Here is a 27,082-nt window from a genome sequence, read left to right on the forward strand (position 1 = left end):
ATAAGAAATAAGAAAATAATGGAGTAAGAAGTATGGTGGTGTGGGGGTTTGAAGGAGGCACACTGCAATTTTAAATAGGGTAGTCAGGATAGATTTCATGGAAAAAGTGACACATTGAGCAAAGTTTGAAGGTGATGAGGGAGTTAGCTATGTGGTTATCTGGGCAGACAGATAAACAGACAAAAGAAAAGCCCATCCAGAAGAACAGCCCACACAGAGGACCTAAGCAGAGCATACTTCCATGTTTACAGAACAGAAAGACCCAAGTGTGGCTAGAAGGGAGAGAATGGGTGAGAGTAGTAGGAAATGAAACCAGAGAGGAAGAGTGCAAAAAGACGGATCACGCAGGGCCTACTTTTAGCGTTTACTCTGAATGCAATGAGGTGCCTGTCCCATGTTTTGAGTGACATGATCTGACATGTTTTATCTTATTTTTAAAGATGTATTTATTCATTTAAGGGGGAGAAGGGCAGAGGGAAGGGAGAGAGAGAGAATCTCAAGCAGACTCCCTGCTGAACTTGGAGCCCAATTCGGGGCTTGATCTCACAACCCCGAGATCATGACCTGGGCCAACATCAAGAGTTGGATGCTTAACCCATTGAGCCACCCAGGTGCCCCTGATCTGACATATTGTAATGGAATATCTCTGGCTGCTCTGTTGAGAATGGACTGTAAAGGAAAAAGGGTGGAGGAAGGGAGAGGCTGCTTTGGAGGCTACTGCAATAATCTGAGCACAGGGAGATGGTGGTTCAAACAAGGCTGGGAACAGTGGAACTATTAAGTGGTCAGATTCAGGGCATATTATTGAAGTAACCACTAATGGATTGTGTACTGGATGTGGGAGAAAGAGAATAGTCCATGATAACTCCATGATTTTTGACTTGAGAAATCGGGAAAATAGAATTGCCATCAGCTTAGATGGCAAGTTAGAGAGGGAAGATCAAGAATTTATTTATGCCCAAATGACAATTTATTTATGCCCAAATGACATCCAAGAAGAGATGCCAGGTGACTATTGGATCTGAATTTGAAGGTTGTCAGCATACGGATGATATTTAGCCATGGGGCTAAATGAGATAGCCAAGGGAATGAGTGTGGATAGAAAAAAAAAGGAGGTGAACCAAGGGCTGAGTCTGAGGACACTCTAATGTTAAGAGCTGGGGGTGGGGAGGGGAAAAGGACAACCAGCAAAAGGGACCTAGAGGGAACAAACAGTGAGGAAGAAGAAAAGGAGGACAGAGTGGTATCACAACGTCTAGTGATGAAAGTTTCTCAAGCAGGAGGAATATGACAAATTATGTGACATGCTTCTGAGAGTCGAGTAAAACATATGTTTTTAGTCATGTTGGGGTCACTGGTACTTAATACAAAATCAGTTTCAGGAAGCGGTGGAAGTGAAAGCTGGGTCAGTAGGCTTACGAAAGATTTTGAGAGAAGTCACAGACAGTAAAGATAGGTCTTTCTTTCTGAGAGTTTTGCAAAAAAAAAAAAAAGGCGGGGGGAGCAAAGAAATGAAACCATAGCTGACAGGGGAAGTGGGGTCAAGAGAAGGATTTTTATGAGGTGGGAGAAATAACGTGTGCTATTGTGAATGACCCAGGAAAGGGGGGAGAAGTGATATTGGAGAATGCTTTATTTCTGGAGTGATAATCTTAAATAGGCTTGAGGGGATAGCCCTTCCTTTATTATATTTATCATATCTTTCTTATAAAAGATAAGAATATCTTTATATTCACTATTCCTCACCTGGCATTTTCCATGTAACAAACTATGGTTCTTTCCATATCGATACATGGAGATGTTTCTCTCTTTTTTATAGCTGCATACTATTCCATTGGAAGGATGAACCCCAGTTTATGTGTTGCTTGCAAGCTACTGCTGTCCTAAACAATACTACTCTGAATAACTGTGTATATGCCTCATCTCATAAGTCAGCGTGTTGCCACTTCAATCCATAGTCTGTCAGCTCTGGACATTTCTAGTCTACGACTGTAAATATAATAGCTCTTCATTTATTTCTGTTAGTTTTGTTAGGCCAAAATAATTGTTTAGTTGTATGTAGGGACTTAATGAAAATAGATATCATGTTGGATCAACAATAACATTTAATTCAGGATTTTTAATTGTAATAACAGAATAGTGTTCACTGGGCTTCAGAAGTACTTTTCCAAATCTTTTTATTAGGAATCTTGTTAGAGATTTTCCTTATTCCTATGTTCTGGAGGATTCTGTGACCTCAACCACCCCCCCCCCTTCCCGCTGCCTCACCCATTAGTTTTTGTGTATTTGGAAATAACAGCTTCTTGTGCCCAGTGTTATGTCTCAGAGAGTAGCCATTAATTGTTGTTCAATGTTTCATGATACTACCATTGGTGTGTTTCTCCCCCCTAGACCTTTGGAAGCACCATGTCATGAAAGAAAACTTCTCCGTTAGCAGACCACAAATTGTTGAAAAATTTATACAGAGATTAATGGAAAATTACCAGGATGGTGGACTAGAGGTATGTATTGAAGGTTAGTCATTTTAGAGTATGTTTTTTTGTAACAGAAACCCAAACAAGGAAGACTTTCCCTTTAACACTATTCCTAATGCTTCCCTTACTCCCTTAGAATGAAGATATGAATTCTGAGGCTTAACTCAGAGTAGTAGTTACTTGCTGTCATTTTAATTTTGGAAAAAGATTGATTTCTAATAAATTATGGGAGAGAAATTAGAATTTCAGATTTGTCCAGTTTTTTAAAGTAACCTTGGCGTTTGTTGATGAATAAGTTGTTTTTAGCAACATTTCCTATGTTGATTTTTTATTTTTTTATTTTTAAAAAATTTTTCGAGAGAGGAAAAGAGAGCGCATGTGTGCATGCATGCCCACGTGTTCAAGTGAGGCAGGGGGAGCAGGTGGAGAGGGACAGAGAGAATCCCAAGCAGCCTCCATGCCCAGTACAGAGCCTGACTCGGGACTCTGTCTCACGACCCTGAGATCATGACCTGAGCAGAAATCAAGAGCTGGATGCTTAACTGACTACGCCTCCCAGGCACTCCCTGTGTTGGTTTTTTAATACAGAAAATTTAGAAGAGAGAAACTAAAATAGCCCATAATTCCACTACCTAGAAAACAGTTTTTAAATGTACAATTAAAAAAAAAAACTATCAGAAAGGTAACATTTCCACCTCTCCTTCACTCTACCATCCCCAGTTATCCCTCCACAAAGGAAACCAGTTTCAATGATTTTTGTGTGTGTATATATATTGGAATCCATGGTTACATTATGTAATATGTATTTAACAATAGTATGTATTTAATATGTACAATACACATACACACAGTCCTTGGAGCTTTCAACTGTTGACTTGACTATTTCTAAACATTGCTGAAAAGGCAGGATGAGAGAGTGTGTGTGGATATTTGGCCATAGCAGAGCTTTCAGGATCATTAACAGATGAAGCATAAGAACAGGTAGATATGATATAAGGTAGATATAAGAACAGGTAGATATGATATAAGGTAGATATGAATCCAGTTGCCTTTGAAATTCAACCATTTTTTAAAAACCTGAGTTAGCAAAACATGCTTAATTTTTTAAAACAATCTCTCCCTCAAAGTTATATTTTTCTAAGCTCTTCAAATATTCCCCATAATTTTATAATAAATCCCTCAGTTTTTAACGACGAGGTAGAGAATTCACTAGCTTGGTTGGGGACACATTTTTCCTCAGAGCTTGATGATTTTACACTTTATTTCATTTAAGCTTTCAATTATACCCAGATGTGGTCCTGTGTATTCTGATGACGGGGTGAAGTGGTTCCTTTTGGTCCCTGCAGCTCAGAGGTTCTCCACCAGAGGTACACAGGTGATGACGGTGGGACATGCTTAGAAACAGGCCTGAAGCAAAAAATTTTATGGTTCTCCTTAAAAAAAAAGGAGGAAATTCTGACACGTGCTTATCATGGATGAAGCTTAAAGACCTTATGCTCAGTGAAAAAAGCCGGTCACAAAAGCATAAACGCTGCATGATTGCACTTCTGTGAAGTACCCACAGTAGTCAAATTCACAGAGACAGAAAGTAGAATGGTGGTTGTTAGGAGCTGAGGGGAGGGGGAATGGGGAGCTGGTGATTAGTGGCAACAAGAGTTTCAGTTGTGCAAGATGAAAAGAGTTCTAGAGATTGATTGTACAACAGTGTGAATGTACTTAATGCCACTGAACTTTACACTTAAAAACTGGTTAAATGGTGGTGCCTGGCTGGCTCAGTTGGTAGAGCATGTGACTCTTAATCTCGGGGTCAAGAGTTCGAGCCCTACCTTGAGTGTGGAGATTACTTAAAAAAAAATGGTTTCAATGGCAAATGTTATGGGATGTATATTTTACCACAATAAAAATGAACAAAAATTTTGTGGCTCAAGATCTGCTCAACCCCTCTGTATATACTCTACTCCAACATTGCAGATGGGATTGTCTAGGAAAGAAATGCGGGTATTAGGGCAAACCCCTATCAGGTATAACTGAAACCCAAGGCACACTGCCTGCCAGTGTCTTGGAATAAGAGGACAGTAGGAGGTTAGATTCCTCCAAACTCTATGCCTGGTGGACGTCTAGTTTCTTCCAGATCATCTGCAATGACAGGGAACTCACTCTCTTCCAAACCCACCCGCCCTCCCCGGCCATTCCTGGCAGCTCTTGTTTCCAGCAGCTCCTACTGAGGTGGCTTTGGCCTCCCAACCACCTACATCATGGATCCTAGTTCTGTCCCTGCGACACCACAGATCATGGTTCTGACCCCTCCCAACAAGCCTTTAGATATCTAAAGGCAGGTCAGTCAGAGAAACTTAATTAGCAATTAACTATTGCTAGCATGTGTGAAGCCTCGGTAAAATTACAACGAAGGAACTGTTCTGGTAGCACAAACCCTAACGGGTGCCCCTCTGGGTGGTGGGTTACAAATCCTTATCCCTTTCTCCAGATCGGTGCTGCCCAAGCCAGGGCGCGTGAGCTGGAAAAGGGAGCAGGCGCTGTGCTCCTCCCTCACCTGGGTGCCCCTGGGCAGAGGACCCGAGCCCAGGCTTCTCTTCTTCAGACTAAACCTTCAACCACTTTATATGAGCAGCCCTCCCATCCTGGTCGGTCCCCTCTAAATTCAAGATCATCTGACCAGTGGAAAGCATACTTGTCTGTGTTTCTGCTTTGATTCATGCCCATGAGTGTGCTAGATATTGGCAGCTGCTTCATGGATGACTCATTAGGCTAATGGTCGTCTGAAGCCCACACATTGCCTTCAGGCATTCTGCTGCTGCCATATTACTTGCTTTGTTCTTATTCAGTTTGGTCCACTCTGAACTTCTTGAAGTCTTTTTAAAAATCTGGATTTTTATTATCCAGCATACTCTCTCTCCCTCCCAGGTTCATGTCAGCCTGCTCTTGGTATCCTCATTCAAGTCATTACTAACAGTGTATGCCAGGACTGGCCCCAAGCCCTGTGCTACTCCCTCAGGGTCCCCTTCAGGCTGACCACACTCTCTGGGCACAGTCTTTCCGTGGCCAGTAGCCCATCCATTGTCCTGTCACCCAGACTATGCTCTTCATTGGACATTGATGTCCATCTCTGTTGATGTACATCTCCATTGATGTCCAAGGACATCATGAGGAACCTTTCTAGATATCCTGCTGAAATCCAGGTACACCTCATGTGCTATATTTCCTGAGGAAAAGGTTCATCTGACCTGATTTTTTTTGAATCCATATTGGCCTCTAGTGATCTTTGCTTCCTTCTCCAAATTCTAGAAAACCAGTCTTTCACAATCAGTTCTAACATCTTGCCCAAATTTTATACCAGCCACACTGACCTAAAGTTAGAGACTGACCTTTACTGCAAATCAGAACTATAGTAGTCTATTGTGTGGATTCCAGAACCATTTCCATTCGTATGCCAAAAGTCATTCACTCATTTAGCAAGTGTTTATAGATCTCCTATTTTTTTTCTAGGCACTTTATTAGATTAAAGGCAAAAGGTACAGTTCTTGCTCTCAAAATACTTTGGTATCAGGTGACCCAGAAGTGTCAGGAAAAGGCACTTTACATTAAATGCTTTGAGATAGGCATACACAGGAGCTATAACCTACCGAGGAGGTAGGAAAGAAATAGTCAGGGAAGACTTCCTAGAGAAGGTGTTGTCTGGGCCAAGTCTTAAAGCACAAATAGGAGCCAGATGAACAGGAGCTGGGAAAGGAAGGCAGAGAAATCTAAGAAGGGAGTATAGCAGAGTTCAGAGGAAGACATTGAAAAGGTGGGCAGGGCCAGTTGCTGAATGGCCTTGTGGGCAATCCTTAGGAGTCTGGATTTCATCCCAGAGTCAGTGGGAAGTCACTGAAGCATTTTGTCAGCAGAGGTGGGGTTTATAAACATCATCAAAACACCTTGTGTATGCCTGATATTAGACTAATTATGAGGGGCTCCAAGGTGAAACAAACCACAGAAGGGTAATTTGCTCCCAGCAAAGCCAGACTTTTGCCATAACAAGACCTAGCACCTGCCATGCTTCACCCCAGGCTGGCTCTCTAGAAGAATCTGGTGATTTTCCAGCCAGTGCCATTCATCATAGTTCAGGTTTAACTGTTGGTGAAGGAATCAGCCCACTGGAGGGCATGGTCTTCACTCTGTGGTTTTTATGGAACCCAAGGGCCTGCCCTGAAAGAGAAGTTGGCGGATGAACCCACTTCATGTTGCATTTTGACACAGAGCTGACATTTAGTGACCTAGGGAGGCAAGGGTAGGTTGAAGAACAGCTTTTAAGAAACACAATAACAAAATACGATTTTTCTGGCCTCTGGAGATGCTCAAGGGAGTCCTGGCCTTTCCTACACCCTGGTGTAACAAACTCACCCAGACATGCCTCACCCTTACTGGGTAAAGTATCACACTGGCTAAGAGGGGATGGTAGAAGGCCACTGAGGCTCAAGTCTACATTTCTGTCTGTTTGGGATCCTATATCTACTATGGGGGCCATGGTGATATTAGTTTGAGAACTGTTTGCCCTGCTAAAAGACTGTTGGAGGCCTTACTGCATGCTTAGGTCCAGAGACTGCTGTCCAGGGCAGTGAAGGATGAGTCACTGTGGCTGATTTCAAGCACTGGGCCCAGCCCACCTGGACAGGGTCACCAACCACACATTGATGGGCTTGAATGTGGTCTCACAACTTCTCAATGTTTTAGGCTTTCATCATATTCAGTCTGGGAAGTGTTTCCTTTGTCATTACTAAACTCACGTAGCCTGGACCTTGTCACTATTAAGAAGTCAAGGGCCAGGGGATAGAATCTTGGTGTTCCTTGCCTTGATGTCAGAAGCTAAATCTGGCTGTCCTCCTGCACATTTTCCAGAGCAGGATGGATTGCCCTCACTCCCACTCCCCTTAAGGGGCCCCTTGAGGAGTCCCCAGAGGATGAGGGAGGGAGGCTGAGTGCCCTCCCCTGACTGCTTGGCTCCTGTTCATTAAATTCCCCATGAACGGAGGGGTTCGTCTACGGTTTCCATTCCGCATCTCTTCAATGTACCCTGCCAAGCTGCTTTACAAAAGCTTTACTATCTTTTCATTAGGGTATACATTTTATTTATATGTACATTTTCATACATAATTATCTTAATTGTGTATACATGTTATGATTATATTAGAAAATAAAAATATGATGTATTAGAAAATAGACTCATTAGCTTATCCTCATTGATAACTACTATTATTATTTTGGCATATTTCCTTCCAAACTTTATCATTTTTTTTTATTCATTAACTTTTTAAAACCAAATTAGATTATTCTTTATGCCCTTTTATTATAGTGTACTGATTTTCACTTGAGTACATGTTATCAACATGTTTCCTTGTCAATAAACATTTATGCCCACAGCATAATTTTTGATGGCTGTCTTGTATTTTGTTGTACAGATGGGTGAGAAAGATTCAACCTGTTTCCCTTTATTTAGGCACTTTTGATCGTTTCCATTTCACTTTTTGTTGGAAAGGCTACTATAAAGAACATTTGCTTACATATACTTTTGTGCGTCACTTTTATTATCCCCCAAAGATGAAGTTCTGGAAGAGGAATTACTGGGCCAAAGGGCATGAGCATTTTAAAATCTTTTCACAGATACAGCTAGTCTGCCCTCCAGAATGCCACCCTGATGTCCCTTGCCGTCAGAGGTGGTGAGCGAGCCACTTCCCTCACTCCATCCATACTGAGTTCTATCACTGCCATCTCTGCTAGTTTGTCTCAGTAACTCACCTTGGCAAAGCCTGGCTGGGCTTTCTCTGGAGGTCAGTGGGGGCACTGAGGTTGCACTGATAGGACAGTGTCCTGGGCCTCATGGGGACAATCAAGTCAGAGACACAGGACTCACTCCAGGCCAGAAGCTTCTGTAGCACAGTGCCAGTGAGCCTGGAGCCCTCCTGACCCTGGAAGTGTCACAGATAAAGCTCATGTAAGCATGTGGGCTGGGTCTTGGAGTGGGCCCCCTAAAATACGCAGATATACACACAGACATGCTCACTGATACACAGGGACACACACAGACACAGAGACATATACAGACAACCACAGAGAAACACAGACACACATATACAGATACACTAATGGATACAGACACAGACACACAAACATATCCACAAATGCACGCAGGTGCACTCACCGGTATGGACTCACGGAGACACACCCAAGCACTCACCTGGCCTTGCAGGCCCTTAGCAGGTAGACCTGTCCAATCTTCTACATGTTGGCTCCCATTTCTCTCCAGAGCCAAAATCTAAGCTTGCCGTGGAGGGGTGCGCTTTTCCTCTGTTCCTTAATGGCTACCTCTTCAAAAGGGTGCCTGATCTCTTAGAGGAAGGGAAGGGGTGGGACTGCCAAGAGAGTAGCAGTATGTCCCTTCAACCAGAGCAAGAGGGGCCCCTGCCAGATGCATACTCTTCAGAGGGCTCCTCTGGCTCTTCTCCAGCCCCGTTCTTCCTCACAGCCAAGGGGACATGCCCACTCTGATCTCTGGCCTTCCTTCTAGACCATACTTCAGGAGAGTGGTGCCCTGGAATTCTCCCTGCAAATTCTCCAGATCCTGTTCCCCAGAGGGAGAGTGGGCCTCACTGCCAGTGTGCATGCCCCGGCCTTAAGGGTGGTCCCGGGCAGCTGTGTAGGGGGGTAGATAGCCGGAATGCCTGTTTGCATGCATGTGAGCACTGTCCGCAGTGTAATGTGGGCCGAAAGGGGAGAAGAGATGGGGTCGTACTGTAAACTATAGGTTGGTGACCAGCTTTCTCCAAGTCACCACATTTTAGCATAGAACCCAGAGTAGTCCAAGAATGATAAAGTCAAACCTGCCCTTCCAAGTTATTTTGAAGATCTATTTTTCAGAGTAGGAGAATTAATAGTGTATTAGTTTGATTTATAACCCTTAAATATCTAGCATACTTAGGTATGTAGCATGTAGGAGTCCATTTGTACTCTCGTCCAGCCCTGCGAATACTAAGAGTGGACTGGAAAGAGAGCCTTGCAAGGACAGAGCCCATGGTTTCCTGTGGCAGAGCAATGGACGTGGGTCTGGGAGCCAAGGCAACGCGTGCCCTGGCACGGTGAGGCCGTTCTGCTAGAGCTGCTGTGAATGATGCCCCTTCCTTTTCAGATCACGTTCAGGAAAGACCACCTTGAGGCTTGCCTCCTTTCCTTGGGTTGTGATGTGATGGCAAGAGAACGCAGCAACTTCGAGAGCTACTCCATGTGTTACGAGCATGTGTTAGAGCATGCAAGGCAGAAGCTCTGCCAGAAAGAACAAGTATGTTCCCAGGGAGACAAGAAGTGTGCGTAGGGAGGCCCAGGACTCACTCCGAAGAGGAGACTAGAACAGAGGGTGGTGGAGGTGTTCTAACGTAAGAACGGAGGGTGAATGGTATCCCCCAAAAGTCTCCGCCCATTGGTTCATTTTCTTAGGCTCTGGTATTCTCAGCTGCAACGGTGATGGGCCAGCAACACTGGGTTGTGTGCCTTGAAGGCACCTAGTGGGGAATATAAAACCTTAGTGACAAGAAGTTGGCCCCCTCCCCCCGGGGAAGATGCATAGCTGACTTTCTCATCTCAGCAAACACAAAGCTCCTTGTGCCGTTCCTGGTCTAGCAGAGGAGCCAGAAACTCTGTCTTCAGGATGCACATCATGGGGCCCACTGATGAGACTTCCTTAAAATGAGGTCCCACTGGTGGGATCCAAGAGTCACTTCTCCTGTCCTAGATTGCACACTGTTTTAAAATGGATTGCATCAAGGGTTCAGTGTTATATTACTTTTTACCTAAGAAAAGTGCAAAAGTCTGAAGAAAATCAAACTTGGCTTCACCCCTAGTTCGTTTTATCCCCATAGCCAAGTCTTTGGCATCAGTGTGGATACTTGGAAGTTAATGGTATCTTCTGATCTCATGTTAGGCGTCCTTAAGTCCAGTGGGGCAACAAGTGCAGTCGGGCTCCAGATGGAGCCCGAGGATCTGAAAATGAAGCTCCATCAACACAAATAGGAGGTGTGTGGAGCACGTTGTGCTGGACTGAGCCATGGTTGGAGGAACAGATGTTTGAGTTTGGTTGTACATTGTTTTCTCCTCCTCAGGAATTAGATATTATACGAAGAGGTTCAGACCCACCTGAAGACAACGCTGGTCAGGTAGGTCCATTCTTACCAAAAAGCTTCTCTTTTCCAGCTCACAAATCCACATTGTCAGCAGTAGCCAGACAGGGGACTTCCTAGTGTCTTTTTCTTGTGCCTTCGTCAAGAGTGGCCTATAGATATATATGGTGACTAACATAATATAATAAAAAAATCTTATAATAATAATAATAATAATAAAGAGTGGCCTGTAGAAGTCTCATCAATGGACATCCACCGCAGAAACACCTAAGGAGAGTGCTTTCACTTTTTAAGCAATGAGGACTTTCTTATTCTTAGTTTTTTGGTGGCTTGTGTTATTTTTTATTGCTTTGATTTTTCTTTTTTTGTTGTTATTTTGGGGTTGGGGTTGGGGGCTTCATTTGTTTTCTTTTGAGGCCAGTTTAAGTGAATTCCAAAGAAAGGTATTTGGGTTGAGGAGTTAAAGAAGGCCCGTTTGGAAATGGGGGCGGAGACAGCTGAAGTATTTTATCCAATTAAAAAGTGCTTAAGTGTGTGTCTTCTGGGGTCATTCATTCAGCAACTGTTCATCAGACAACTACGATGTGTCTGGCACTGTTCCGAGACCCTTAAACCAACCGGAGATTCTTCCACCCATATCTGTCCAACAGGATGCTTGCCTCTTTCATTAGATTCAGGGTAGAAGAGAAGATCTGACACTGATATACAGAGATCTAGTCTGTGGTGGCAGTTTGGATTGCTTGGTTTATCTTCCATGAAAACAATATGTCTGCCATCAGGTGGCGGAGCTCAGTCATACTATGATCATGGAAATCACTGCTCTGAGGGCTCGACTCACAGACTTGGAAGAGGAGAATCTGAATCTCCACAAGCAGATTAGAAAAGAAGTCCAGGAAGAATATGAAGCATTAGTCCAAGCTTTGTTCATGGCGTGTTTGCACATTAAAGTAAGTGACCTGTGTCAGACGTCTGGGCAGTCCTGCGGGAGCCGAGGGTAAGTGACCTCCACGGGCCGCTGCGCACACAGCGATCGAGGACGGAGTGGGCTGTGTGGTGACACAAGCCTGCAAGGCCCGAGAATTCTCCGGTGCTCAGCATCCATGGCAGACAGGGCTCAGCAATGAGTTGTCATTGTTTTGCCACGATAGATGCTGAATTTTAGACAACTTAGATGTTTGCTGTTTTCCTCACTCGGCTGCTGGTTGCCATTGCCGCCATCTGATCACTGTTAAGAGAGGGTGGGGAGTGTCTTCTCCGAAACCCCAGCTGTTGATATCACTGTTTTGTCTATCGAGTGTGACCATCCAAACAGGAGAGAGCAGTGCCCTAAGCCAGGCCAGACCCCAGCATGGGTAGCAACAGGGGCCTCCTGAAAGCTCACTGGGCAGATTCAGAATTTGAATTAGCTTTCAGATAGGTTGAAAACTTATGCCTGCCAGCCTGTCTCTCACATCCAGTGTCCGCGAGCTGCTGGCCTATCAGGGAAGGTCGTCCATCCAGAAGAGTAGTGATGGGGTGTCCACGTGCCCACAGCACAGGGGAAGCCTGTCGCTTTCTTATGATGTCTGAGCTGCTGTAAGACGGAGGTCCTAAAATGGGCCATCACAGAGCCTGGTAGCTGCTCCACATGTGAATTTCAGTACAAACCCGCCCCCTCTTCTGCTATCGGACGTTTCCCAGAACCGGCTCCCAATGAGTCCTTACTTCATTGTCTCTTCTGGGGCATTCCAGGGTGTCCCTGAGGCTGTTGCATTGAGAGAACCTTCCACCAGTGCTCTGCCTTGGTGGATACCAGAGAGGATCGGAGATTCCTTCTTACTTATGAAGGATCCACAAAATACAAGTGCTTACAAATATTGTAAGGTCAAAACGAAAGTGCACTGAGCCTGGTACTGCAGGAGGGGGTGAACAGACAGTGAAGTCTGGAATTTGCTAAGTCATCTTTTGGGTATGAAATTATTGAAAATTTTCCTAATTTTTTTTTAACTTATGCCAGATTCCTAGACAGAAAGTGGATTCTCTATTTCTCCCAGGCTAAACTAGTTACACAGCTCCTCCCCTACCCAACCCACAGCAGAGAATCCCTGTTCTACAACCAGGGTCCCAAGTAGGTAGTGAAGCTTTTGCTGTGTGGCCAGCAGCCAGACTTCCTGCCATGGCTGCCCAGCTGGGCAGTATCCTCCTGCTCTCCTCTCCAGGGAAGTGGTTCAGAGATGAGAGGTCACCCAACTCTCCCCCCTCACCCGAGGATGTAGGATCTGTAGTTGTACTTAGCAATGATCAAGCCATTCTACCACAAGCCATTATCCATAAGCCATTCAGAACAGCCTGTTTCGGGGTGCCTGGGTGGCTCAGTCGTTAAGCGTCTGCCTTCGGCTCAGGGCGTGATCCCGGAGTTCTGGGATCGAGCCCCACATCAGGCTCCTCCATTGGAAGCCTACTTCTTCCTCTCCCACTCCCCCTGCTTGTGTTCCCTCTCATGCTGGCTATCTCTATCTCTGTCAAATAAATAAATAAAATCTTAAAAAAAAAAAAAAGAACAGCCTGTTTCATAATGAGATTTCTGCTGGAACCTAAATAGGAAAGTAGCCTGCCTGGTTCCTTCCTCTACTTTATCTATTTTTAATGTAGTTCCTCATTAGTGGCTTATCTATAGTGTTTTATCTGGTCGGATTCTGCTGAGTCAACCTGATAGCGAAAATCCCTAAGTTCAAATTCTCAAGCAACCTTTTGGGAGAGGAGGGGTGATTCAGTTTTCTACCTGGGACCTTCCGCTTTTCCATCCACTCAACTTCCCTTGGCACCTGACAACCTGGGCTCTAAGATGTGTAGGGTCCACATGATGAAGCCCTGTGGATCGTAGACAATGCTAAAGGGGCTGCTAGGGAGACTTCCAGATAATACCTGATGGAATAATTGGGTGGATGATTTTTTCACGGGAAATCATTTCTGAAAGTTGGGTTTCAGAAGGCAAAATGACTCTTCTTCCACTGCCCTTCCTGAACTTGAGTCTGCAATTTGCAGGAAAAGCTGGACGAGAATCAGATTAATTTGATCCAGAACGTGTGTGAGCTCATCGGTGAAGTAAGAACAGAAGGGATTGACAATTTGAAAGAACTAAAGAAAAAATGGGGCTCTGCCAGACCTGATGAAGGAATGAAAGAAAACTCAGCCAAAGTACGTGATTTCATTTAGCAATGGGATACCAGCATTTCATCCCAGCATCTGACCCCTAGCTCACTCTGTATGCATTCCAGTCTGGTTTCCCGAGAAAGCGTTGCATCAGGCATTTAAAAGGGGGCACTGGGGCTCACTGCACAATTGTGTCATCCTCTGGAATTCATGGTCTGATGTGCCCTTCCCTCCCAGGGAGAAGTGTTGGGGGCAGCCTTTTCTGAAAGTGAGCCTTCTCAGCAGGAGCAGCTGCAGGCCTTGGAGCAGGACAACAGCAGCCTGGCTGCGCTGGTGTGCAAAGTGAGGAGCCTGGGCCACTGGAGGCTGGCTGTGCAGCAGGCTCGCTTCCAGGGCCAGCTGCACAGGGCAGAGAAGGTGAGCGTGAGGGGAGGGAGGCCCCGCCCCGGCCCCGCCCCGGCCGGCAGTGGCGAGGTGGGTGCACTGGTGTCCTGGTGGCGGGTGGCAAGACCAACCCTCTTAAAGGATCTGACGACTGGGGAGTTTTCATGGGAAGTGGCAATGTGTCAGAGCCTCCAGGGAAACAGGAAAGAGCCAGAACTAAATGGCAAAGAAGCAAACGGGAGAACAGATGAGAGAATTTAGCAGGAGAGAAGGGGAAAGATGGAGGGGGAGACTTTACCAAGGGCTTGAGGCAGCTTCATCAAAATATACTGCAGATCTTTGAGTTTCAAACCTGATTATCTGAGGAAAATGAAGTAACAAAATAAATCGAAAATCTACCTCAAAGCAAATTGAAACCAAAGCACATAATATTAGTGGTTTGGACACTTTCACTTAGTGTTTCTGAAAGCCTTTACTCTGATCTGTCACACTGTTCTTAAGTGAAGACACAGAGGAAGTGACCGGTGGGAGCTCCTTTCTACCGGAAGCTTTAAAAATGATAGATAACCAAAGTGGTCTAGAGACTTATGAAACAAAAGCTATGGAAAGGAAACTTATTTCCTATCTCACTGTGTTTGGGACGTTCACAGGAAGCTGTGCAAAGTAAAAAAGAGTATTTGAACCTCCAGCTAATGGCAGAACGAGAAGTGGCTTTATTTCGTCAACAGTTGCCGGCTCTACGGCAGGCCCTGGCCAGGGCTCAGGCCGACAACACGAGGATGCGCAAGCAACAGGATCACCAGGTATCCGTGCCCCAGAAGCCCTCTCCCTCCCTCTCTCTGAACTCGCTCTGCAAAGGCGCATGTGGCCCTGGAAGCACCACGTGCTGCCTGGAGCAGTCAGCGGGGGGCATGGCCAGAGAACCGTGGTCCAGACCTCAGCTTCCCTTCTTCCTCCTCTCTAACCCAGCAACCAAGGAGACTGGCCAAAAGGCTTTTGTTTTTATTCGTATTTGGCTAAGATGGGGAAGTACTACCCATAGAAAAGATCATTCTTCCGTGTATAGTGTGTATGTGTGTGTGTTTCTCTGAGGATCTTATTACCCAGAGGGCATCTTGGGGTGTAGGTCTCTGCCCTTGACAGGGTCCTTCCATCTCCAGGCACACTTTCCATCTTTGTGCACGTGGAGTGTGGCCCAGCCATCAGCACTGTTCCCCAAACAGTCTCGGGTCCTTTCCGGATGACCCATACCAAGTCTTCATTTCAGAAGTTACTGCTGCTCCGTAGGGGCTGGCACCGAACTAAACGTGCTTCCAAGTGTAAGCTCCTGACAGCTGGGCCAACTCTCTGAGCATGAAGGAAGCAGAGAGACCCGAGGTTTAGAGACAGAAGAGCCGAGTTTAAATAAAAGCCTGGGAAAGCTGGGCATATTTAAAACATAACATGTAATTTGTTCCTTTTAGACCCTACATCCTCCATTATTGTGCACCAGGTGAATGATGGTGTGTAATTATGTAAACTGTAACATCGCCATACAAGTAGCATCAGCATTAGTACCATAACTGAGGTTGGATCCTCTGGTGCTTATGGTGCTACTGATGAGAAAAATTTCAGAACAGGACCAGATTATTACGACTCTTTTCCTTATTTTAACCATCTGGAACCTGGCTTCCCCAGAGCTATTCTGGAAGTCAAAACAGAGGCAAGATTACAACCTCCCTCGTTCACTCATTACGTGAGTGACGTCACCCCTTCTTCCCGGACTAACCCTTCCCTGCCGTCTTGTGATAAATGCTCAGTGACACCGTACGTGTGGTTTGTGGTGGATCCCACTATGTGGTTAATAAGCCAAGTAACATACATACTATCGTCACATTTGGGCACCGAAAGTCTGAACTGTTGGACCTGCTATTGCTGGTGGCATCACCACCTGCCTGGCATTTCTTGTTTGTTCCTTTTGTTCCCTCCCCGACTATTGCCTCGGGGCTTACGGTATATGCCAGGCTGGCCTAGATCCTGGTAGTCCTGCTGCCTGCTTGCCCAGAACAGCACAGCTGGGCTCTATGACCCTGAGCCCAGGAGTATGCCACAGAGTCTTGCCCCTGGGTCCTACTGCAGGGGACAGTTATCACGTTGGGCAACTTCTCGTTCCCTGCCTTTCGCTGAGAGGAAAGACTCTGTGCCTTCTTCGTTTCCTTTGGCCTTTTCCTGCCACAGGCTCAACTGCTGAGAGAGCTGCAACACAGAGCGACCCAGGAGGCTCGCCACCGTCAACAGATGGATCTAATGAAAACCTCCAGCATGGAGAAGCTCTTGGAAGATGTGGAGCAAAAGGAACAGCACCTGCAGCTCCTGACGGAAGCGGCGGAGAGGGCTTCCAGACTGGGCCAGCTTCAGCAGAAGAGAAGTCAGAGAGAACTCCAACAGGTAACTCCAGAGAGAGGGAGCAGCCACTCGGAAGCAAGCCATTTGGGATGCACCAGCCAGAGCTGGGGACTTCTGGAATTTTCCATGCCTCTGGTGTCCCCCACCTTTGTCATTTCTAGGCCCATCAGGATAATGGAAGTACTTCTGCCCACACTAGGGTGATGCTTGGGCTGCTTATGGTGAGAGAGGATGATGGCTTCACTGCCTCAAGGCCCAGAATCTTGGCACCTTTATAACCCACGTGAAAAACATGTTTCCACTTGGCTATAATTTTTGAACTAGGGATCCTTTAGAAAATTCCAGCGGTAATCTGGAAAAGCAGCAAGTATTATGGAGGCTATTATAAGAGGATTTGATTCAAGGTGTTTCTGGAACTTCAGAGACAAAAAGGAAAGGCAAAAGCGATTTCCAGACACAATATATTTTTGTTAAATATACCTCTACAGCAAAAAAAGAAGAAAAAAAAAGAGGAAGAAACAATAGATGTAGATGTGGATTAATGCAAGTTCCAACAAAGGAGAGCACAGAATGTAATCCGATACAAAGGCAAAGAAGTAGCACTTTCCAGAGCACACACTTCTCATGCATTCACCAAAGGAATAAGTCACTTAATTAATTCACTAGAGATATTAGGAAACAGAAGTTGGAAAGTTAAATTACTGGCCAAGTGTTTCAAGTGCTTAAGGAGGAGATCAATGAGGAGAAGTCTACAAAAATAAATGACAAAAATAAAAAAGGACAAAAATTGAATTGAGGCAATGCTAGAGAAAATATTTGTGGAGAAATGGAGAGAAAAATGAGTAGCTTTAGAATAAACAAAATTAGAATTTCACGTTTATTTTAGGAAAACTCAAACCATGACTTGAATCCTTAAGAAAAAGTTGGTGTCACATATTTATCTTTCAAATTGTGCTTTTCTAAAAAAGCCACAATAATAAGGTGTTAGGGGGCACCTGGTGACTCAACTGGTTGAGCCTCCTATTAGATCTCAGCTCAGGTCTTGATCTCAGGGTCATGAGTTGAGCCCTGCGCTGGGCTCCCCACTGGTTGTGGAGCCTACATAAAAAAACCAGTCAATCAACCAATCAATCAGTCAATCCTCTCTAGCTAACAACTAATTTTTGTCTAATGGTAGAGATTCTAAAAGGAGTCAAAACAAATTCTTTGAGGCTTCTCTCAACAAATACATGATTTAGTATATGTATGTAAAAATCTAAACTACCCCTCTACTCTGCTGGCAGCTCCTGGGCTTACTGTCCTGCTCCCCACCAACTAGCAATCCACCCTCAGCCAGCAAGAGCCCCTACAACCCACAGTGACTTCTTTAATCCATTTCCGACCTCCAATTCCAAGGCCAGATTTGGACCATCTGACCTTGGAGATCATGATTGTCCTTGCCTACCTCCTGCTCCTGGGGAGACCATTAAGAGCAGAGGCCCTAAAGTCAGACTTCCTGATTCACCCCCTGTTTCACATGCAGGGCCCCACTGCATGAGTTTAGGCTAGATGGTGGTCTCTCTGTGCTTCGGTCTCCACGTCGGTACAATGGAGAACAATATACTCATTTCATGGGATTTTTAGAAGGATTAAATCAGGTAATTCAAATGAAGCACTTTGAATTGAAACTGATACACAGCTCTTGATAAATATTGGCTGTATGTCTTTTTGCTGGGAATATGAATGAAGGAAGACAATTTTGCAAACAGATTGACCTGGGTTCAGATCCTGGCTCTGCCCCTAACTGGTTGTGGGATCTTGGGCAAATCACTGCACCTTCCTCTGTGAAGTGGGGTGGGGTCCTTTTTAAGGTCCTAACACAACACAAGGTCCTTCCTAAGCATGTTTCTTTCCTTTGATAATATTTTTCAAACTGGTTTTGCCTCAGCCTGGCTCAGTGGGTCTTGACATGTTTTTCCTGGTTCTCGCCCACGGGGACTGAGGAGCTTACACCAATCCCTGTAGTACAGACAGGGACCTGGGGCCTAATTTGTATTAGGAAGTTTTCCTAACTCTGGGAATCTGATCTTCTAGCTGGAAGTTAAACTACACTTGAGAGCATCTGTACACACAAGAAACTGTCCCTTAACATGTGTAAGATGAGCCTGTGGTCACAGCTTCAAGAACTGTCATTGGGTCCATGCAGACGAGAGCGGGATTTAGAACATGCGTGACTGAGTTTCTGAGATTAGCACGTGGATGCGTTTGCTAGGTCTGTTACAACGAACCACCGCTAACTGGAAGGCTTCACACAACAGAAATGTGTGCTCCCGCGCTCAGGAGGCCAGGAGCCTGAAATCAAGATGTCGGCTGCTCCTGGGGACACTGAGGAAGAGTCTGTTCTCTGCCTCTCTCCTGGCTTGTGGTGGCTGCCTGGAGTCCTTGACATTCCTTTGACCTATATCTACATCGCTCCCATCTCTGCCTTCCTCATCCGATGGCCCTCGCCCTGTGTCCCTCTGTGTCTGAACCCTTTCCTCCTCTTACGAAGGCATCAGTCATTATATGTAAGGCCCATTCCCAATCCAGTATGACTTCATTATAATTTAATTACATCTGCAAAGACTGTTTCCAAGTAAGGTCACCTTTTGAGGTTCTAGGTAGACATGAATTTTTTTTTGGTGGGGGGACACTATTCAATCCACTATACTATTATTGCTTTTTTATACTTTATAATTTTATAATATAATTATAATTACATTCCTTTTTATACTTTTAGGTAATTTTTATAATTAAATTACTTTTTATAAGTGACATAAATTTATATTTATATAAATAAAAATATGTTTCAAAAGAAAAAAATACCAGCGATCTCTGCAGATGAGGTGCACTTTGGATCCCGCCACTCTCTGGCTGGGGACTAGGGGTCAGCTGTGCTAGCAAAGGGCCACACAAGTAAATACAAAGGTCACCTCTTGGTAGGGGCCTCATCTAAGGCCTGGGAGACGGTGTGCAGCATATCCCTCCATCAGCATGTCCCTGTGGATAATGAGCTGAGCCAAACATAGAAATCTGGGAGAGAGATTGGGTCTTTCCTCTGCTCAAGCCTGTCCAGGGGCTCCCTCCCATCCCTGTGGTAGTTTCATGGCTTTGACCTACAAGGTCCTCTGTGAACTGGGCCCTTCTCCATTCCTCTCCTCCCCTCCCCTCTGGTGAAATAAACATAAAAGATAAACATTTTCTGAGTGAACTCCTGGCTGTGGGAAGACAATAAGGGGTTCCCAGGGCAGCTCTGCTGCTCTTTGGTTAAGTTCTTGGCCTTCTTGGAACTCTCGTCATAAGGTTGAGTTCAGCCTGACCAGGACTGTATGAGGACTTGTATGCCTGGGGCAGCCTGGACCCACGCTCTCTCAGGAACCCCGGGAACTAAGGTCTGTACCAAAGTGCATCTCTGCTTCCTAAGCACTTTCCCCTCAGATGAGAAGCCGGCTTGCCCAGGAGCGCAGTGTGAAGCTAGATGCTTTCCAGCGCGTACAGGAGCTACAGAGTCGGCTCAATGACGCTGAGCGATCGTCTGTCCAGATGAGCTCCCCAGGCGGTAAGCCCGTCCCCTCCTAACTTCCTAAATTAGTTCACCTTACAGCACTGACATCCTCTACTAAAAGGTCTTAGTCATAAAAACTGGTATCAGAAGTGTGTCATATACCATTTAAAGAACATTGGATATGTCACTATATTTTGTCTTAATGCCTTGGGACATCAATGACCACATTTCTCAGGTGGTATTTAGAAAGTATATTATGATTCTTTGATGCTGGGGGCTTGAGGAGTCCTACGGAAATGACGATGAAAATAGCCCTCTGTGTAATGTAGCTAGCAAGTAGCATGGAGCAGAGACCAAACCCAGGATGTCTCTAAACTAGCTTCCTCCCCTATAAGTTGAGTCTTTTCTAGATCTATCAAAAATATCATCAAATATCAATAATCACAACTGATTTAGTGTTAAGATCAGCCAAGTCTCTGCTTTTCTGTTCTGGTGTAGCCTGGTGGTTGAATGTGTGAGCTTTGGTTCAAATCCTGGCTCGGGCACTGCTAGCTGCGTGACCTTAGACAGGTTAATTAGCCTCTCTGTAAATTGGGAATATCCACCTCGAAAGGGTATTCTGAGGATGAAGTGAAATCACATGCATCTGTCCCACAGCATAGAAACACGAAATAACTGCAAATCTTGGCTACTGCACTTTCATATGTGTGTGTCCTTTATGTTTGCTTTTGGCTATTTACCAGTTGAATTTATGAGAAAACACAGCCTTTCAGAAACAGAAAGATCAGTGTCAAAGATCAAGGAGACAAAGATGGAGTTACTCTGGGGCACCTGGGCGACTCAGTCAGTTAAATGTCTGACCCTTGATTTGGGCTCAGGTCATGATCTCAGGGTCCTGGGATCAAGCCTCACGTCAGGCCCTACACTTAGCATGGAGTCTGCTTGAGTTCTCTCTCTCCCTCTCGCTCTGCTCCTCCCTCCACTCACACACACACACTCTCTCTCCCTCTCAAATAAATAAATATTAAAAAAAAGAAAAAAGAAAAAAAGGTCAGGTCTAGCTCAGCTATAAAGCCCAGGGCCCTCCTTCCTGCCTCTGTGCCTGCTTCCTGGGACCTGACAGCAGGTCTGAGGTTCCCCACCTCAGTTGTCCTGTCCAAAGAGAAAGAACATCAAAAATATCCCCAAGGGCCCTATTTTGGCCACTGACCCTGAGCAGTTCTGTACTTGCACTCTCCTCTCCATACTCCCTGGCATTTTTCTGTCTCTCCCTTGCCCCTCTGCCTCCAGTCCAGCCAAGCATCTTTTTTTTTTTTTCATTAAGTAAGGTCCACACCCAAGGTGGGGCTTGAACTCACCACCCTGAGATCAAGAGTCACATGCTCTACCAGCTGAGCCAGCCAGGTGCCCCAGCCAAGCATCTTTTTAATCTCTTTCTGGGTTAACATGTCCTTTCAAACTGCCGTCCATGTCCTCCAACAACTGCACATTTAGGAAAGAGAAGCAGAGGGAGGCACAAGACAGGTAGGGGGCAGAACCCTAATTACCAGGACTGGGGATGTGGCAGAAGTGAAAGAGAAGCCTCTTACCCTGAAAGCAGAGCTAGAAGTTATTCCTAAACCTCAGCCCCCATCTGTCCCTCTCTCAGTGACAAGATGGGGTTTGTGGAGGACTCCCTGTATGTAGATTCATTAGAGGAGAGGGAGTGGGTCATACTTGTCTATTTAGTTCCCAGCCTCCAAGGGGACAGCCTGGTACCACCTACACTATTAGTGCTAAAAGGTAAAAGCCATTCCCATTCCCTTCCCAGCTGTTGTCCAGCTGAAAGCATGAGGTGACTGAGGTCTCTCCTTTCTGTAGAGGTGGTAGCAGCAGCCACCCTGCTCCCCACATTAGAAGCATTAGAGGCAAAGGCAGAGTTAAGGGGCAAGCTCTCTTTACTTGGCATTAGCATGGATTCCCCCTTAGGATCTTGCAACTCCTGGGAAACTATAATATGTTCTCGTGTAGTTACTTCTAAAATGCTTAAGGGGGGTGGGGAATGAAATCACTTGGCTGACGAAAATGTGAAATGTTCAGAGGTAGACTGGCTTAAGTTTGCTTGGTCCGGGTTTGACGTTTTTCACTAGCACTGATCTCTCTCTCGATATCTCTGGGCTCTGAGAACGCTGGGAGCAGAGAGGAAGTGGAGCCCCATGGGAAGCAAGATGGCCGCCATCGCTGTAGCTTCCACCCTTTTTTTCAACTCAAGGAACAAGAGTCAGTGTGGAAATGGGACAGTTAAAAAGAATCAGCCTCAAACAGGCTGACTCCAGTCACGTGCCCGGGTTTGAACAAATCACTAAAGCCAGAGACTAAGATGCTCAGTGGGCTTAGGACCAGCTCACATGTCCCTCCCCTGGAGCCGAGGATGGGGTCAGCTCACTCTCTCATCTTCCCAGCAACTATTTTAAATCTTCCTGGCCTCTTCAGACCTTCAAACACTGTCCTCCTCCCCAGGCAGCACTTTACCTCCAGTTTCACAGAGCAGTTAAAAGCCATCAGGTGGGAACCCCCTCTATATCTTGAGCCCAGCCCACCTACATTAGATACTCAGCAGCTTCCGCATCCCTCCTAATAAAATGGAAAAGGTGCCCTTTCCCGAGGGCCAACCCAGATGCATGGGATCCCATTTGATCCTACTTTTTCAGGGGCCTTGAACTTATCTTTATCTGCTTTCTCTCTACATACTCGTATTTCCCACCCATCTACCCTTCTAATCTTGTGACCAACCATTATTTATTGAGTCTGTATGTGTCAGGATCATAAAATCCACCGTAAAATAAAATTAACATCTATCCAGTTGCTTGAGCCAGAAATCTGGGAGCTGTTCTTTGTCACCCTACAAATCCAGTGAATTACCAAGTCTGATTAATTTGAATATCCCTAAGTCTGTCCACTTCTACCCATCATAATCCAAGTCAGCCATCATATCCTTTTCTTTCACTTGGTCATGTGACCCTCAGGCAAAAGATTCCATCCAGGTTTTGGCAACTTCCCTCAGAGTTGATGAAGCTAGATTAGATGCTCATTTTAAACTCTAAAATTTTGTGGATTAGATCTAGGCCCATACACTGCAACCGGAGATATAATTTAACATTTTTTTTAACATTATAGGCCTTCTACCTCGGGCTCAGTATTCCCTACGTTCTGCTCCCACATCATCCAGACACTCCCAGCAACACCTTTTAAAGACTAATCTTATGAGGGGTAAAATAACAAGAAGGATTCAAAGGCCAGGCACTGTAAGTAATGATAAATGTGATTATATATGTGAAACAATGAAAAATGTAAATATGAAATTATGGTTTTAGGTTCACTTCAAACTTACATTAAAAATATCAGGCTCTTGGGGCGCCTGGGTGGCACAGCGGTTAAGTGTCTGCCTTCGGCTCAGGGCGTGATCCTGGCGTTATGGGATCGAGCCCCACATCAGGCTCCTCCGCTATGAGCCTGCTTCTTCCTCTCCTGCTCCCCCTGCTTGTGTTCCCTCTCTCACTGGCTGTCTATCTCGGTCGAATAAATAAATAAAATCTTTAAAAAAAAAAATCAGGCTCTTATCTAGATAGTTGGGTCTAGATAATAAAATTCTGGATTTCTCACAAGGGGAATTCGTTCATGAATTGTTTCTGAATCGATGTGTTTGTGGGAAGGACAATCCAGGGTTTCCCACTCTGCCATCTTGCTGATGCTACTCCTCGGTAATAGAATTCTGATGATGAAACAGTTCAGCCCCAAAGCACTTACTCAATTACAATTAAATAAATGGATGTGGAAGTCGGTATCAACACCTCATAGTGATATGTCTCTGAATTTCTTTTTTTTCTTCCATCATCTACAATAATTAACTAGCAGCATCAGATCTCTTATCTGAGTTCCCTGGCAGAGCAGAAAGTTTCAGAAGTCATTTTTAAAACATGTGAGAAATCTATCCTCCAGAGAAATTCTTCGAACACAGATTAGGTCAAGGTACAGCACATATATGAAGATTTTTAAAAATATTTCAGCTTTTAGTTTATGTAAACTAAACTATGTAAAAACACCCTCTTCCACTGCCTTCTCTGCACTACTTTGATAAGTATTATACTCTTTGCCCCATTGTTTTTCAGAATCCGCTCCAGAAGTTTACATGTCAACACATTTAAGAATTCTTGTCTCTTGTTTTGTGAAAAATTAAAAGGAAAAGATTTAATCATATTGTCAGAGAAAATATGCCAATTTTAAGGTCTTTTTTGAGGGTATAATTCTGCAGCTGATGGTCTAGTTATTGGACCAAAAATTAGTTGCAGTATTTCTGAACATGAAGTTAAGGGGTCACACACAGAAAGGGAAGAAACAGGTCAGGAACATCCATTCGAGGTCCTTGGACAAATAGGACCACATTATTAATGCCCGCCATTTGCTTGACTTACCAATCTCTGTGCAGTCATCTTTCACCAAAAGGTGAAATTCTAGTATATGTCTGTTTCTGCAAAAGCCTTTTCCAAAAGGAAACAATATTCAGTTGGTATGTATGGGACCACAAGGGCTTTTAAGATTCATTCCACGCCCATTTCACTCCAAAGAGCAAGGGTTGCTCTTAAGGAGGTAGTTGGTGATTAAAGCTCATGGTTGAGAAGGCTGCTTAAGTAGCTAACTGCATTTGAGGAGATCAACTGTATTTAGAAGGGTGATGGTCTAAACAGACCCTAATAAATAAGGAAGTGTTTTGTGGCCCATTGGCTTGTGTACGCTCTAAAAACCCCAAGCAAAAAGCCCAAGGTCCAGGAAAGGCACAAAAGAATTGCAGCCTCTTCAAATCTTTCTAAGCTCCAACTTCTTAAGAAAGTTGTAAGGTAAATCAGATAAATACAGATTGAAGAAGAATTTATACATGGCTGGAATGTAAGACCACAAGTGATTTTCTAAAAAACGGAACACTGCACTAACACAAATGATAAAATATTAAGGAATTTTTAGATTACTCCACGTATAGGATATCTTTTTTCTTTAGATGAAAATGGCTTTCTGTTGATAGATTTAATTTGTGACCAGTTCCCTTTATGACAAGTGGCAAACAAGTATTTGCACACAAATAAGAAGGCACACTGAACGGCCTGCCCCAGACTGGACCGACGACCTCGGTCTCGTGAGTGACAGTGACTTTTGATGATATCTCTAACATCTATTTACTCTTTTTATTACAGGTACCTATTAAACACACAAAAAGGACTGACAACGGCTTTCTACCCAATGTGGCAGAAAATGTTCAATGTTCAACTTTTCAAGTGCACACAGCTCCATCCATAATCCCATAAGGACCTGACTGGTACTCATGTATCCTTTTCCACATTTTATTTCCTTGAGCATTTGAATGAATAAAAATGAGTCTAACCTCCATTAAGCCTTTATCTGATTTTTATTATCAGTACTATGAAGATAGTGTGGAAGAACGAGATGATTATATCCCAAAGGTCCCAGGTGAAGTAGGGTTTGGCCTTAGGTTTTAAGAACTAAGAGTTGTTTCACGTAATGCTAAGTGAAATAAGTCAAGCAGAGAAAGACAACTATCATATGATTTCTCTCATCTATGGAACATAAGAACTAGGAAGATCGGTAGGGGAAGAAAGGGATAAAGAAAGGGGGGGGGGTAATCAGAAGGGGGAATGAAACATGAGAGACTATGGACCCTGGGAAACAAACTGAGGGCTTCAGAGGGGAGGGGGGGTGGGGAATGGGATAGACTGGTGATGGGTAGTAAGGAGGGCACGTATTGCATGGTGCACTGGGTGTTATACGCAACTAATGAATCATCAAACTTTACATCAGAAACCAGGGATGTACTGTATGGTGACTAACATAATATAATAAAAAAACATTAAAAAAAAAAAGAACTGGGGCACCTGGGTGGCACAGCGCTTAAGCGTCTGCCTTCGGCTCAGGGCGTGATCCCGGCGTTATGGGATCGAGCCCCACATCAGGCTCCTCTGCTATGAGCCTGCTTCTTTCTCTCCCACTCCCCCTGCTTGTGTTCCCTCTCTTGCTGGCTGTCTCTATCTCTGTCGAATAAATAAATAAAATATTTAAAAAAAAAAAAGAACTAAGAGTTGATTTGCATTTCTACAACCAAGGCCTTGCCGTTAGTCAACCGACAGCCTCTCATTATCGGTTCTAGATGGCTGATGAGATCTGTGAACCAGGAGAGAGGGCATTGCTGCTAAGCAGTATTTATTAGCAAGTAGAAAAATCAGCACAGGTTAATCTAAATAAACTTCAGAGCACTTATTTCTGTTTGTTTCACTTAAGAACATCATCCTTTCTTAACAGTTTTTTTATTCTTCCTACAAATACTGAAACTTTCTTCAGACTTTTGAAAAGTCCTAATCCAAGTCTTTTTTTTTTTTTTCAGACAGGAAAAAAAAATGTATCCTGGGTAAAGGAATAAATAGGTAGATGAATGGAAAAGAAAAGGCCAGTGAAGCATTTACATACATAAATTTATATATGATATATGTAGCTTTTTCAAATTAAGGATAAGGTTGAGTCTATTTGAAGTAGAATAACATTATCACCTGCCAGTATACACAGTGAACCCCGAATCTATATGCACACGCACACACACGCATGCACACAGACACACACACATAAACTTATTTCTGAAATAGAACATGAAAAACAAAAGCCAAGAGGAAGATCGATGACTTTGATGTCAAAGCTAAAAATTCAACATGACAAAGTATGGTACCAGTTATCAATTTATGTCTCTCAGCTCTAAATTCAACCTTGTCTGCTGGATATAATTAATATGGACCCTGTAAATATTTCTTCTTTGCCTACTGCAAGATTTTAAGCGTTGTCAGGAGAGAGTACTGAAGAGACGCTGGAGAAGGAGGTTCTGGGGTGCTCCTCTCAGCAGCCCTTGCCGTGTCTTCGGCTTCTGTGGCACCAGGCTTCTGTGCAAGAACGCACGGAAGAGCACGAAGCTTCCTGGTGGAGGGCCA

The 27,082-nt window shown here is 44.5% G+C and overlaps 1 protein-coding gene across 1 annotated transcript in view; it reads left to right on the top strand.

Annotated features, from left to right (window-relative positions):
- Positions 1-25,481, top strand: part of LOC103677009 (coiled-coil domain-containing protein 162) — a 42,550-nt gene extending 17,069 nt beyond the window's left edge. The window contains exons 6-16 of the mRNA XM_040628104.1: positions 2,392-2,501; positions 9,655-9,804; positions 10,622-10,675; positions 11,419-11,586; positions 13,664-13,816; positions 14,009-14,188; positions 14,806-14,958; positions 16,373-16,582; positions 19,997-20,117; positions 23,220-23,347; positions 25,289-25,481. Coding sequence (XP_040484038.1) covers positions 2,392-2,501; positions 9,655-9,804; positions 10,622-10,675; positions 11,419-11,586; positions 13,664-13,816; positions 14,009-14,188; positions 14,806-14,958; positions 16,373-16,582; positions 19,997-20,117; positions 23,220-23,347; positions 25,289-25,399 — 1,538 coding nt within the window. The 3' untranslated portion in view covers positions 25,400-25,481. The remainder of the gene's footprint in view (positions 1-2,391; positions 2,502-9,654; positions 9,805-10,621; positions 10,676-11,418; positions 11,587-13,663; positions 13,817-14,008; positions 14,189-14,805; positions 14,959-16,372; positions 16,583-19,996; positions 20,118-23,219; positions 23,348-25,288) is intronic.
- Positions 25,482-27,082: the final 1,601 nt, after the last annotated feature.

Source organism: Ursus maritimus, unplaced genomic scaffold (genome assembly GCF_017311325.1).
Source record: "Ursus maritimus isolate PB19 unplaced genomic scaffold, ASM1731132v1 scaffold_13, whole genome shotgun sequence".
NCBI classification, from domain to species: Eukaryota; Metazoa; Chordata; class Mammalia; order Carnivora; family Ursidae; genus Ursus; species Ursus maritimus.